The 14903-nt window shown below is 44.5% G+C and overlaps 1 protein-coding gene and 1 long non-coding RNA gene across 2 annotated transcripts in view; one reads left to right on the top strand and one right to left on the bottom strand.

Annotated features, from left to right (window-relative positions):
• TTC17 (tetratricopeptide repeat domain 17) overlaps window positions 1-13500 on the bottom strand; it is a 54316-nt gene extending 40816 nt beyond the window's left edge. The window contains exons 1-2 of the mRNA XM_079308652.1: window positions 13246-13500; window positions 1025-1114 (exon numbers count right to left, since the gene is read on the bottom strand). Of these exons, the coding sequence (XP_079164778.1) occupies window positions 1025-1114; window positions 13246-13461 (306 nt within the window). The 5' untranslated portion in view covers window positions 13462-13500. The remainder of the gene's footprint in view (window positions 1-1024; window positions 1115-13245) is intronic.
• A 93-nt stretch (window positions 13501-13593) lies between these two features.
• LOC306803047 lies at window positions 13594-14159 on the top strand. Its single transcript, XR_013774544.1, has 2 exons — window positions 13594-13840; window positions 13995-14159. It is a non-coding gene; the product is annotated as an uncharacterized lncRNA (long non-coding RNA).
• The last annotated feature ends 744 nt before the right edge of the window (window positions 14160-14903 follow it).

The following is a 14903-nucleotide window of genomic DNA, read 5'->3' as shown; positions in this document are numbered from 1 at the left end:
GGAAAAGAATAAATGGTTGCTACAAGTACATCAAATCTTTCATATTTGGTTCCCCTTTTTTCCACTGTAAGACCTTGTGGAAAAATACAAGACATTGCAACAAGTCATCATCATCATCATCATCTTAAGTGTTCAGTGTGCTAAGTACAACTGAACATGAGTACATGTCAATAGTACTGTACACGAACACCCGTGCAATGAGAAAACCTGCATTTTTAATTAAAGCCATACACATTTGATTACATGTTACTGTGAAGTAATACAGATATGTACACTTGTAACAATTTGTATACGAAATTACAACAGGTAACTTCAGCTGAAAGTCATTTGTATACCACAAGTTGGACGTTAGTGATTTCCACACCCATACCCCAAAAAGCCTTTAAGTATTATTCTATCCACAACTAAAATGTCCACCACCACAAAAAAGAGCATACCCCAATGAGAAAGACTGCTGAATACAGTCACACCATGGGCAGTCCTGATTATTTTCCTTTCTCCTACTTGTCCCATTCACCTAAAGCTACCTCTGGTTTTCATCTAGCTTTCCACTTAGTTAGCTATCACAATCTGATAAAACCAAAGCTGGCACAGGAAAGGGGTGCATGGCCAGAAGGGCTGTGAGCTGTTTGCTTACCTAACCCCTATTGTATTTAAACTTCAGTTTATCAGTTCAAAGTTCATTAAGGCCCTTTTCAAAAGGGTGGGCTCAGACCCCTTCTCAATAATAAATGGGCTTGAAGAAAAACAGAGATTATTTGCTCTGTGCTCTTCTGAAATACAGTACAATGGAATCTATGCAATGCAAAACTGTTAGGATTTATGGCTAACAACAGGGAATGATAAAACTGGAGACCAGTTATGCAAAAAATTCTTGAGATGTTAAAAATTTTTCATCCTTTCATTAAAGGAGAATGTTGCTAATAATAAATTATTATCCCCATCTAAAACTATCACAATAAAGTCTATGGAAAAAAAATCTGCATTTTCAGAAATTAGTTAATACTTAAATGTTATGTTTTACCTCCAGTTCTTTGAGGTAGTTAACTGTTGTTTCTTGTCTCATTAGTATTACCAAATCATGTGGGTTTCTCAAGTTCATCGGTGAATCCACCTGCAAAGCATTTTAACAGACATTTAACAGCATGTCTTAACATCTAAGACATTCACCTAATTACAGTGATTTTAAAAAAAGGCAGTTATGTTCATTCAGTTTCTGTTCAGAGGCTTTCTGTCCAGTCAACTTTCATAATATGTCCATGATGAAAATCCATACTTCAAACAACATTGTCATTTGAGAATCCAATTCAACTCGTGGTTTAACTTTAAATCTATTTTCATCAGGCACACAAGTTCTAAATATAAGAGGCAAATAAATTTCCATAACAAATATTTTTAAGAGTACTTACTGCTTAAATAGTAGATACCTTAAACTGCAATCACAGAAACTTATTTTGCTTTGTAACTTTAAAATTCTTCCACCATGTCCCTCAAAATGCACAAAGTAGTTCAGCTTCAATTCCTCTCAGACTAATTTAAGACACTAGCCTACCATTAGGATCTACTGCTTTCAGGATTAATAAGTAAAGGAACAAAATCAAAAGGGAAGCAGGTGAAGACTGAAACTCTGTTACAGAAGACAATGCTACAGCTTCTACAGGATGCACAAGAATTCAGGGCTCCATGAAGAGGGACACTGGAGGTGAGTCACAGATGCAGCAGTTACACACCAGCCCCTAGCTGGGCTCAGTAAACTCCAGCCCAGGGCTGAAACACCCCAGCCTTGTTCTCACACCAAACTCTGCTGTCTAACGGGGCGAGGGAAAGTCCCTACAGTGGAGAATGTGGTGTAGCAGCAGCTGAGCTGATGTATAGGCTCACTTTCAGGCTGGCAGCCCTGTTTCCTCCCATATGTCAGTGTGAGAGCAGTACACTGGCTGCACACCAGCTGTGGTGATCACCAGGGTCTCTTGGAAGCTAACCCAAACTCGGGCTGAACAGAACCAATCCCCTCCTGGTTGTTTTGTCTGAGCTAGTAAACTGAATTAGTTCATGAAGGATTCAATAAATATGAGAACAGAAATAAGGAAAGAAGGTTGTATTCTCTTGGTTCTGAGTCAGGTAAGAAGCTCCAATCTACTTTCTTTGGACTACTGACTGTGAAGTCTATATTCATTGCAAGATTCTTGACTGAGTAAGGACCTTGTCCTCTGAGATAAAAACACCTGCTACTTTTACTAAACCCTAAGTGTGGTTTTGGCTAAACTTGGTTAAGTATTCTTTCCCAAAGCAAAAGCTGAAATGTTTCTTTTAGTAGGGAGCCATTTTGATGGGTGGCCACCTATACAGTCCAAACAGTTATTTTCTTTTAAATATATAATATGGAACTACAAAACTCAATTTGCAACAGTTGAATCCATAATCTCCATGGGTAAAAATGGACTAGTGTGAGTAGCACCCATTATTTTCTATTCAGCTGTTGATAGAATTCATTTGTTAAGGAAGAAAATAAGGATTACCAAGTATCCACCACAATGTAGAGAAGCACAGAAAATACCATTCTAAAAAAATGTAATGGTTTTGTTAGTTGAAGTATTACAGTCTACAGCATTTTATTCATGGTCCTATTTCCTCCTTTGGGCACCACCTCACTTTGAACTGGGTGCTCACAAAACAAGACTTATGCACTGAATGTAGCACTGGTTTATGCCTCATTTGATAAAGAAACTACTGTGGTATGTGCAAATGAATGAGAGATGAATTTGCAAAGTAAATAAGTTTCACTGTGTTTAAAGCACTTCATCACTCATTCCAAAACAGCACTGCTCATTTGACATCTAAAGGCTGCTTGCATGATACTACACAGTCACTGAGGGCAAAGTCAACAATCAGCTCCACTTTCAGTGACAAACAGCATCTGGGCATACATTTTTTGAGAAAGTTATGCAGCGTCACCAATTAGAAAACCTTATTCTGAAAGATGAAGGATCTTGGCTTATCATTCATTCAGAAACAGAATGATATTCAGGGTTGGCTTGTTTTTAACTTTTGGTAAGACAGTCTCATGAGAGGTCTGAATTCAGTATTGGAGAATTTGGAGTGGTATGTTACCAACCCAGTGTGTGTGAATTCACAGGAAAGCAAGGCAGTAAGTACCACACTCCCATCAACTATTATCTGGCAGCAGAAACCAAAGTTTCTGTAGTCAACAATCAAACAGCAATATCACTGAATTAATTCATAAAGTTACAGCAATTCACCAGGAAATCATCCCAGTTAAGGATATTTTTCTTTAGTCTTCAGATTTTCCCCTTCCATATCTGACTCAGTTTGTCACCAGCAAGTAAGGACTTTTAATAACAGCAGAATTCTTCAGCCTAGTAGAAAACACAAAGCTCCTAACACAGAATTTTAGTAGCTGTACTGGGTTTGCATGGCAAGGGGTGCCTTCTAGGAGAGGCTGCCAGAAGCTTCCTCTAAGTTTGACAGGGAAGACTCCAGCTGGCTCCAAGATGGACTCACTGCTGGCCAGGGCTGAGCCCATCAGAGGCTGGGGCAGAGCTGCTCTGATAACACATTCAAGAAGGGAAAAGAAGTTATTATTGCCAGAAAAGAGAGAAGTGAGACCATGCAAGAGAAACAAGAATGCTCTGTAGATACCAAGGTCAGTGGAGAAGGAGTGGAGAAGGTGCTCCAGGTGCCAGAGAACAGATTTCCCTTGCAGCCTGTTGTGAAGAAGACAATGGGGCAGGCTGTCCCCTGCAGCCCACCAGGAGCAGAGAGATCCATATGCAGCCTAGGGAGGACCTCACACCAGAGCAGATGGATGCCCAAAGGAGGTTGTGAACCTGTGGGAAGCCCACATTGGTGCAGGATTTTTGGCAGGACCTGTGGCCCTCCAGGGAACCCACACTGGAGCAGCCTGTTCCTGAAGGATGGCATCTTGTGGGAGGGACCCTGAGCTGGAATAGTTTGAGCTTATGAGAAGGAACCACACTGGAGAAGTTCATGGAAGACCTTCTCCTGTGGAAGGGATATGACATTAGAGCACAGGAAGGAGTTCTTCCTTGGAGGAAGCTGTGGTAAAACCACTGTGTGATGAACTGACCAAACTCCCATTCCTTCTTCCTCTTGTACCACTCAGGGAGAGGAGGTAGGGAATCAGGAACAAAGGTAAGTCCCAGAACAAAAGGATGGGTTGGGGGAAGGTATTTTTAAGATTTGCTTGTATTTCTCATTACCCTACTCTGATCTGATTTGTAATAAATAACTTATTTCCTCAAGTTGAGTCTGTTCTGCCTGTAGTTGTTAACTGGTGAGTGATCTCTCCCTGTTCTTATCCAAACTCTAGAGCTTTCTCTTATATTTTCTCTCTCTCCCCTGTGCAGCTGAGGAGAGGAGTGATAAAGCAGCTTTGGTGGGCACCTGGTAAACTCTTCATTATCCCCTTCTCTGCAGTGACAGACAGATGGCTTTTGAACTGAAACTTATTCATCTCAGATCCAGTCAGCAACACTGTCAAGACTTACAGTACATTATCCAGCTTTTTACAACACACCTCCCTACATCTAACACATTTTCTTCACAGTGCCAGCCATTTCTACAGCAGGAAAAAGACAAAGCTGACATACTCAGCTGTGAAGAGCACCAATACTGTGTTTGCCATTGAGAGCAGTAATGACAACTCGTGAAGAATACAGTAAGTTGCAAGCAAAGGTTTGCATCTGCATAACTTGCACAGCACAGATATGAGTAGCAGCAATGATAAAGGTAAGTGGAAAGTAGGATGTGCTGAAATCAGGAAGACACACTTTAAGCCCTGCAGGGCTTGTCACATGGATGCTCAAACTTCCCTCATGTTGCCCATGCTCAAGTTCCACCTACCATCTTCCTGCTTTCCTGTGCAGCCACATTCCCAAGCCAGGAAAATTATACCCCGAATAAAAACATAAACTATCTCAGGACTTTCTCGTGAGTTGCTGCTTATTAAAATTCAAAGAGATGACAATATACCCCAAAGATTTGGCGAATCCCTCAGAGCTTCACTCGTCAAATAATTTTTTAGTCAGAAATACAATAGTCCAAATAAAAGGCATTTGATGGATACCTAGGGGCTGTTGTGGATTATGCCCCTTCCTTCCCAAAACAAGACTCTGGGTAGATGCCAGAGGATACTGGTTTCACTCAGGCTCATGTCATGCTTGTGCTCATACAAACACTTGCCACCTTTGCTGCTTTATGTAAAGTCTGTTGTGCCTCGTCACCTGATTCGGGAGTCAGAGCAGTGAAAAATACACAGATATTGTGCCTTAGATAATCTTTTTCAAAATGTAAGCAACTCTCCACAAGGCTCCTCTGGGATGAAATAGAAAAGGCATCAGCCTACCCAGCAAACACAGCCTCATGGTGCAGAGAGTGGAGGCTCCTGCACCAGAACAGATGCTTTGTCAGTGTTTGGCTGATGGCAAAGCACCACATTCATTTACTCTTTCTCCAAAGTGCTGAAACTGTGACATGCAAGATGAAGTACTTGAAATGCAAGAATTTGACTTCAATTCCAACACAGTAAACAGAGGGAAAAAAGTTGTTCTGAAAAGCTTTCTTTGAACCTTTGACAGCTACTGTAGTTACACTGCAGAAAGCCTGCCAGTAAAACACTTTTAGAATAAGTGTTCTCTGTTCAACTTTGCCCAAAGGTGAAAGTTTCTTTATAAAGCACAGTTCAAATTTATTCACTGTCACAAAGTACACCAAGAACCTGATTCAGCAAGAAACACACAGAATTTGTGTAATGAAAAAAGACAAAGCTGAATCAAACCCTGAAGTTTTAAAGTCTCCCATGTTACCTCCATATATCAAAGTCTCTCAGAAATTAGACTTGTAAGTTTTGCCAAACCCTCCAGCATACTTTTCCCCAATGATCCAGTTACATTGTACCAGGAAGTAATTTTTTTAATTGAGGGTCCACGAATGCATCAGTCAACTATTTTTAAGTAAGGCTTTTTTTCAAAAGTACTGTGGAAACCCCACTGTTAACTGAGGCACAGGCACATCAAAATCAGAACACCTGCTGCTGCCTCTGCACATCCTAAAAGCATTACACTACATATGGAAGGCAGATTATTAGAGAAAGAAGCTGGAAAACATACTATATCAAATGATGGTGTACAGAAAAATGGGCTCCCATATTTGTTTCACAGGCAGAGGATGTTTTGTCACTGCACAAAATAAAGGCAATTCACCCCTCCAACAGGCTGGAACTTCTCACAGTCTTGAGTGGGAGCCAAGGATCTGAAAACTGGTGCTTGTCTTTTGGTATATTCTTGCTGTCTTGAGATACTTTGCACTCCAATATGATGCTACATGGCATTTCTGAGGAAGCCATAAAAAATCTGTATGGGTTTCAGTGCAAGACAAACTACAAAACTGGAAAATAAATTATTTGACTCATCCAAATGAGATGAGCAGGCAATGTCAGAAGATACTTGTTCCAAGGCATGTCACTGAAAAATTCACACAGAAAAATGATGTTGAAATGAGTATTTGTAAGTATTGAGCCATTTAAAAGCTTCCTGCTGCAGAACCTGTTAGCAAACAGCACTAGATATTTTGATATTATTAACAGTAGCTGTGCTACAGGGAAATCACAAATTTTAAACACTTGCAGCACTTCAGAAACAAAACCTAACAAAGCTGCAGTATTATTGAATAGCTCTGCTCAACTGAAATCACACAAGCTATGAATATCCTAGGTAACAGATCTAAATGCATCAAAGGGAAACAAGACTTTACTTGGAACACCATGTGTCCAAAGAGTTGCTGGTCATACTTAACAGTATAAATTTCCAACTTGTATATTCTATGTAAGGTTGAAATTCTTCAGTAGCCATACACTCAGCTAAATCAAAACAAGACATGGAGAATCATTCAGAGATACATCTGTAATGAGAAAGTACTTTTTTCATAAAAGCAGACTGGTTCTTGATGTTTGCTCACTGCCAAATCCTAAATTTAAGTGTTCTAATACTGAAAATACAGACTGGAAGACTAATTACTAGACTTACAAGATACCTAAAAAAGAGCAACCCTGAGCAGTAATTTCTTCAGCAAATGAACAACAGAAAACCCATTAATTTTATCTGTTAAACTTTGAGGAAAATCACTTTATCCAATAGTGTATTTTTAAAGCAGGCAGGCACATGACATAACAGTGGATTTTAAGAGAATGGGACCTGGGAGCACACAGTGTCCAGAGGACAAAGGCTGTGTGAAAACACCAGGAGCTGAGCAATGAGCAGGACATGCCTACACGTGGTCAGAGCCACCACTACAGCACTCTGGACTTACAGCCTGAACCACCTTGCTGTGTATTACCATGATCAGCTAAATCCAGACATCTCTGCACTAAAGTTTCTCTGTCAGCAGTCAAACCTGGCATCAGATGATCTGCTGGGCTGTGGCAGGTGTGAGGGGCATGGCCACCCACAGCTGCAGCTCAGCAGCTCTTGGGATCTGCCTCTGAGCTCCTCCAAACTCAGATGCAAATCTCTGACTGCTGAGTTGAGAGCAGTGGAAGCTACTTCTCCACCCCACTCCACTGAATGAAACATTTGCATTTCTGATGCCACATACAGGCTACCACAAAGCCTATTTTTATAAATTCAGATCTAGTCATAATGTTCACAGAAATACACAGGCTGTGCTCCCCTGGGAGCAGGCAGTGCTGGTGAAGTGCAGTTCTATATCCCTATCTGGGACAAGGACATTAAGCAACTCAGCCATTCACTATACAAAATATTCAGGTTCAAAAACTTCATATACACTTATGTAAAGGTAGAAAATTTAAAGAGTTTTTTTCTTTTTAAACTACAGTTTTTCATACCACATGAATGCCTGTGGTCCTCTGGTAATCAAGAGTGAAGTTCTAAACCAGAACAAGTTTTATTTTTCTTCAGGAAAACCTTACCTATGCCTCAGAACCATCCTGCTTCCACTCATCACCCTAGGGCTGGATAACACCTAATGAATTACAGAACACTCAAACCAACCAGCCCAGGTGTCTTTGCACACCTTCATAAGGAGGCACTGGAAACTGTTTTGGGGAAGGCATGGTTCCATCTTACATACTTTAGTGAAAATTAGTAATTTTTTTGGTGTATGTGTGTGGTTTTTGCTGTTGTTTAGCACACAGTACACTTGGAAGGATAAATCAAGTAAGAGTTCACACAATCAAGCAAACAAACCTTTAGAACAAGAGCAAAGCAAACATTCACCTGTCATTTTCAAGACAGGACTGAGCAACTACTTAAGGTATTACAGAAGATGCTTTTGTAAGCAGCAAATAGCTTTTTATTTGGCTGGACTGGAAGCTCAGCTTTCCTTGGTTTGGGTAACTGCTTTTCCTGTATTCTTGAGCACGTGGACCACTGCTCTCATCTCAGCCTGTTAGCACACAGGTGCTCTCACATGCCAGAGAGAGTAATGCATTAACCCACTCTAAAGCCATCCACAAATCAACTTGTCTTGCTGCTGCTGCTGCTTGAAATCTCAAAGCTGCAACTAAATGAACAACTGGTAGGTACTGTCTCCCCTCTCCACTGTACTAAACCAGAGTGAAGCACACTACAGCACTGCAGGAAATTCAGATATCACATTCATTGAGCAGTGGTTGTCTTAGTCCCAAATAAACTACCCAGTCTTTGACTCTGCTCTCCAGATTATCTCTTATGAACTTTGAAACATATGACAACACATCAAAACTAAAACAACTTTTTGCCAACTTGGATTCCTTGCCAGTGGCTCTTAGCCCTGACAACACTTTCCCAATCCTGCTTTGGATCATCTGCCTGGAAGGTGTCTGTGTTTCTTTTAGTTTAATTACTCTGACATAACTTCTTCAGAGTTTACAACATAAAAGGCAGTCCTTTGAGTCCCCACTAGCTTACTCAGTTTTAATCACCTCCATCCAAGGCATCTCTAGAAAGACCCAACCTCAGCTCTTGTATGTCAGGTCTCTGAGCCATGGTAGCAGTTGGTTCCCACCATTAAAGCCATCAATGACTGTACTCTGCATTGCTTTTAATCTGACAATTGTCTGTCCTCTCTTTATGAGTTTCTCTCTTCTCTTGAAGTACACTAATATTTCTGTGGAGTGCCTAGCTTCCCTACTGGCAGACAAGCACTGTCTAAAATCAGTTATGTATTAGTCTGAACTTTATACTGAGTTGTGAAATGGCTTATAAACATGTGCACTGAGCAGATATAATCTCATTAAAGACAGACGATTACTCAGTCCCTGGCTTTGCAAAAGAACACATTTGAAGGCAGACTCAGACTAAAAGAACGTGAACTGATCCAGAGAATGATGTCTTTGATCTGAAAACCAGCTACTAGAGCAACAGATACAGCTTGATGGCTTTTTTCTTGATGGCTGAGACTTTGAAATATATGCACTGCTAGTAATTTGTTTTGTCATTTAGAAATGCTCACTAGAAACTTGAACAACAGTGCCTACTTAGCAAGTACTCCTATTTACTAGGAGATCTTGCTGATATATGGAAAATTGTTCAGTCTGTGCTAATTTTGCCACTGCTACCAGGAAATCAAGTCTGAGCCAGGGTATACCTGTGGTCTTGTGTCACAGAAAAGTCAATCTCACTTGAATGCTTGAATGTAGTCTCATACTAAATTCTTGTACTCTTGCTGTGCTCTAAGGAGAAACAGCTAAGAGATTTTAGGTCAATAATGTATAATAATCTCACCTTTCTTCCCTCTAACACGCTGCAGCAACTATATTTTATATTTAGGTCAGGATCTGTAACTCCTGCTGTCAGCCCCTCATCCACAGCGCCTTTTGGTAACAAGGAAAACAAAGTTCACAGTAGCAAACTCAAAGCTACAAGGAAGCCAGTTGTCACTGGGGCTCATCTGCATTTCCACAGATAGTGGCTCATTTAGCAGTGGGAATGTCTGGGTCTTACTATCAATTAAGTTCTGCCTACATCTTAATTATATAGGTTTCATTCAGATAAACTGAAGTAGTCCAAGCCAAGACCAAGCCTGTCCATCTCTAAAAAGCCGGTAATCTTTGAAGATATGTTTCAGACTTAAAGAATGCTAAGATTTCCAAAATTAAATCATATAAATGCTAATTAGTATCACCACTCTGTCACAGCAGCCACTTCCAATCAGAGACTGCTGTGTTGGAAGTATTGCAATGAGCAGTGCAAGGTCCAACAATGGTTGACCACCAGCAACATCCCTCAGGGATCAATACCAATCGTTACTAACACAGCTCTTCACTGCTGACAGCCATGGAAAAGAAGCACAGGCTTGGTGCCCTCTGCAAACGTGGGGCAGCGTGGCCACTGCAGGGCTGCAGCAAGACAAGGTGGTGCAGAATGGGCTGACAGGGAGTCAACATGCCATGAAGTCAACAATGGCAACCACAAACTCATGGGATACAATAGTCCCACGCAGCAGGAAAGGCTGGGGCTGAATGAAAAACAATGTTCCAGAAATGGCATTTGGGCTCCGCTGGGGAGAAGCTGGCGGTGAAAGCAGCGAGTCCTCACAGCTGAGGCAGCCAACTGCACCCAGCTGCAGCAGCAAGGCTGGAGCCAGCTGGGCAAGGGCTGTGATCCTGCCCCTCCACCAGGCACCCACGGCAAGGTGCCTGCTTCAGCTTTCTGTCCTCTCTCAGGGCCATTTCAGGTGGTGAGGGCACATAACATACAAGAGGTTCCTACTGCCAATGAATCACAGAGTATCTCAAGTTGGAACGGACCCACAACTCCTCATGATATGTAACAACTTAATTAAGAATATTCTGAAAAATTAAAGCAAAGGAATACTTCGCAGTGAAGTTTGAGGCTTTTGTTCTGTTAATAAGTTCTCAGCATTAGGAGGAGAGGTTGAGTATTTTGGAATATTGATAAATCACTTATGAATCCTCCAAGTGCTGCTGAGATGCTGCTTGAACTCTGACACATTTGGTGCAGTGACCATGTTGCTGGGGAGCCAGTTTCTAGTGACCAACCACTCTGTCTATGAAGAACTTTCTCCTAATGTCCAGTCTGAACTTTCCCTGGCACAGCTTCATTCCATCTCCTCATGTCCTCTCACCTGTCACCAGAGAGAGATCAGCACCCTCCACTGCCTTGCCTGAGGAAGTTGTAAGTTTGGATGAGGTCTCCTCAGAACTAAGCTGAACGAGCTGAGTGTGCTCAGCTGCTTCTCCTAGGTCTTACCCTTGAGAGCTTCCATCCTCCTGGCTGCTCTGCTCCGGGTGGGCACATAGCTTAAGAGTTTAATGTCCTTATCCTGAGGCACCCAAAACTGCACACAGCACCCAAGGTGTGACTGCACTGGTGCAGTGTAGAGTGGGACAACAACAATTCCTGCCTGCTGCTGGACTGGTGGAGACTGTTACTTTTGCTACTAACTATCGAACCACTACTACATTTTGGCACTTAAAACAACATTGAAGTACACTGCAAAAATTGTCCAGTGATTCCCCAAAACACAAGTAAGTGGAAAAAATAAAATTCAGAGGTGCCATGCAGAGTTGACAACAGCAATAACCACAGATTTAAATACCATTTTCATGAGAGCCAGGGACATGACAGTGACAGATGCCAAAATGCAACTAGTTACAAAAACCTCACTAGACAATTCTCAGGACTACATTCCAGGTACTGAAGAATCTGGCTCCTCATACTCCAAGTAATAACATATTTATAACAGCAATTTCCTTGCTGGAAATAGGTGAATTAATTTTGACAATGTAAGTAAAAGAAGTTACTCCACAGATACTGTTTTCTCACCTCACCTACAGGCTTTGAGAAGTTGACAGAGGGAACATGGGAATGCCCCTGCTTACAAAGCATTTGGAACTGTAAGAGAAAAGACTAATGCATAGCAATGGTACAGTGGAAACTTCTACCTGTACCATCAGTTAGCTGACATCACAAAATGTCATTCCCTAAAATCAGTATTCAATTTAGCTAATAAGATTTTCAAGCCCTTATGTCTAATTGGATTTTTCCAAGACACAACTGCTTTTTATGTAATCATCAAAATCAACACCTGACCCAAATTTTGTAAGATACACTCAGTATATACACAGACCATTATTATGTACTTGCACCACTTTCCCACCACGTTAAGTGGGGAAAGGAGATGAGACAGCACTGGAAGTGTTGTCACTAATTAATTTATTATTAATGAGGGTGTTAGAGTGCCTGGATCCACCCAGACAGCAGAAGTGCCCAAGAAGTATAAAGACGCAGGAGTTTCCTGCAGAGAAAGTATGCTCCACCTGTCTGAGGACCTCAATGCATTTTGACAGGAAAACCCGACTAAAAAACCTCACAAATGGGAGGTGATAATGAACATTCAGGTCTCCACTCTTTTGTACAAGGGTAAATCCACATTGCTTGCTACAGGATCAGCTCTCCCACTCCAGAGGGAAACGGACACATCTGACACAGAAGTAAATTTCTAGAGTGGCTCCCTTTACAACAAAGGGGAAGGCAAGCAACAAGGCTCTTAGGCTAAGAAAAAGCCCAAACATGAAATAGAGATTGACTCAAGCCGCTTAGTGAACGTGAGGCACAGCCCACTATCAAAATAAGACATTTTTACTAAACCCACAGGGCGTGCGTGTGCTGCTACACACGCCACCGTTTCTCTTTCCTACTCCAGCAGGAAGGAACAGCGGCCGGGTGGGGTGCGGCTGGATGTGAAAAATCGCAAACTCACGGACATCTCCTCCCCGGGGTGCCCGGGCCGGCCCCGCTCGGTCCCGGCTGCGGGCCGGGGCCGCGGTCCCGCTGCTTTCGCCCCCGAAGCGGGACCCGGCCTCGTGTGCCGCAGGTTCCCGGGAGCGGCCCCTAGGCGGGATCCGCCGCTGCTCCGAACGGAGCTCCAGCCGAAATCCACTCTCGGCTCGGCCGACCCACCGACCCCCTCCCCGCTGCCTGGCCCCGGGGCTCCGGCGGATTCGAGCCACGTTTCACACGCGACGCCAGCTCGCCGCGGGAGACCGCCGTGCGGGGCCGCGGGAGCGACCGGCACCGCCGCCCGGCTGCTGCAGCGGCTGCGGGAACAGGCGGGGCCCCGCAGCGGCCGAGGCGCCCCGCGCCGCACAGCCCGGGGCACAGCGCGGCTGTGGGCGAGCGGCGGCGCGGACAGGGGCTCTCCGCAGCCGGGTGGGCAGCGCCCCGCGTCCCTCGGGCCGCTCACCTGCTGCTGGATCTTCCCGTCCTCGGTGACCACCCAGTGGGTGGTGGCAGCGGCGGGCCGCGTCCCCGAGGCCAGCAGCGAGCACAGGCCCAGGGCCCAGCCGGAGAAAACCCATACCCGCCCCAGCCCGCCCCGCCCGGACGCTCCAGCCGCCGCCATCTTCCCCAATCCCGGCCTGCTCGCACCCCCCGGAAGCGGAACGGCCGCCGCCGCCATTTTGGGAGCGGGCGGTGCCGCGCTGGGGCCGGTGCGGCCGCTCCGGGGGCGGGGCGGGGCGGGGCGGGCTCGGGCCGGGAGCCGCTGGCCGGAGCGCTCTCAGTGCCGGGACAGTACCGGGACAGCCCCGGGCCGAGGGGCGGCACAGCAGCCGGGGCGCGGCCCTGGAGCACCGTTACAGCCCCGCGCGGGAGCCGCTCCGGCCAACGGCGCCTTCCCGCACCCCTGGCAGCCGCCGGTAACGGCGGAGCCGCTGTCCCCAGCACAAGGCTGGCATTAAGTGCTAAAAAGCGCCGTGGGGCCACACGCTGAACCCTTCAATTTAAAGGACGAAATTTTTGTCTGGAACATTTGCCGAGGGAACGAGTTTGTGCCCAGCGTAAGCCAAGGCGTACCTGCAGCCATGCACACTCAGTTAATGCCAGCCCTCCCAGGAACTGGGTGAGGAGAGCTCTGAAGGACGCACCGCGCCTTTTCCCTTCTAATGCTTCTCAAAACACAGCAAAACCGGAGTTTTTCCTTTCCTGTTCTAGTTGACAGTAAATACCAACCCAGCAGCGAGAGCCTGTATCCCCAGTACCGAGAGAAATCTAAAAGCCGCCACGTTCAAATTTTGTTCTGTACGATCTTTCTGCAGTCCTGCTTCTTGGGAATATTAAACTTCCCAGCGCCCATTAAACAGCAAGATTTGCTCGCAACTCAAACTCATTAAGTAGAAACAAGAACAAGTTTACAAACAGTGTGTCAGTGCTTCAAGCGATTTGGTTTCTACCAGCCTAGAGGAAATACCGCACAAGTATGATAGCTCCTTATTGCGGCCAGTTTTCAAATCAGGCATATTACAAATTCCACAGAATAGCCTAGGCAGCCGTTCCAAATGGCTCTTGCTCTATCGTGTCAGGAAAATGCACAAACGCCAGAGGTTTATGTCCAAAGAGGAGACAGAGGAGTCCTGCAGCTTCATCCGAACAAAGGGAGAGAGTCACCGGGGCACACGCCCGCGGGGTTTTCTCTCTCGGGGTTTTGGGGGCGCAGCTCCTGTTATCCTGAGCTCCCGGCCGCATGTTGCCTCTTCCTTTCCCCACTGCCTGAGGCACAGGGAAGGCACAGCCTTCCCCAACTCCTCCCACATATTGCCCCCTTGAACCTGCCCTTTTACCCCAAAGCTCAGAAACTCGGGCTCTGCAGACCCTTGTCTGCTTCAGGAGCTGGTCTGGGCTCTGAAACAAAACTGCTGCCCAAGGTTAGGAGATACATTGGGACCCATTTCAAAGTGTTAACACCCATCAAATTGTTTGTAGATATTAGCTTACCTCTCATAAGGTACTAACAAACTGTATCACAACTTTCAGCATCGAGGAGTTTGAGTAAGACAATGAGCGTACTCCTTTTCACCGAATTTCCAAATAAGATGTGTAACTTGCGGCTTTTGCTGAATATTT

Source organism: Erithacus rubecula, assembly GCF_903797595.1.
Source record: "Erithacus rubecula genome assembly, chromosome: 6".
In the NCBI taxonomy this organism is placed as follows: domain Eukaryota; kingdom Metazoa; phylum Chordata; class Aves; order Passeriformes; family Muscicapidae; genus Erithacus; species Erithacus rubecula.
The sequence above is the reverse complement of the archived record's forward strand: the minus strand, read 5'-3'. Positions and strand labels throughout refer to the sequence as shown.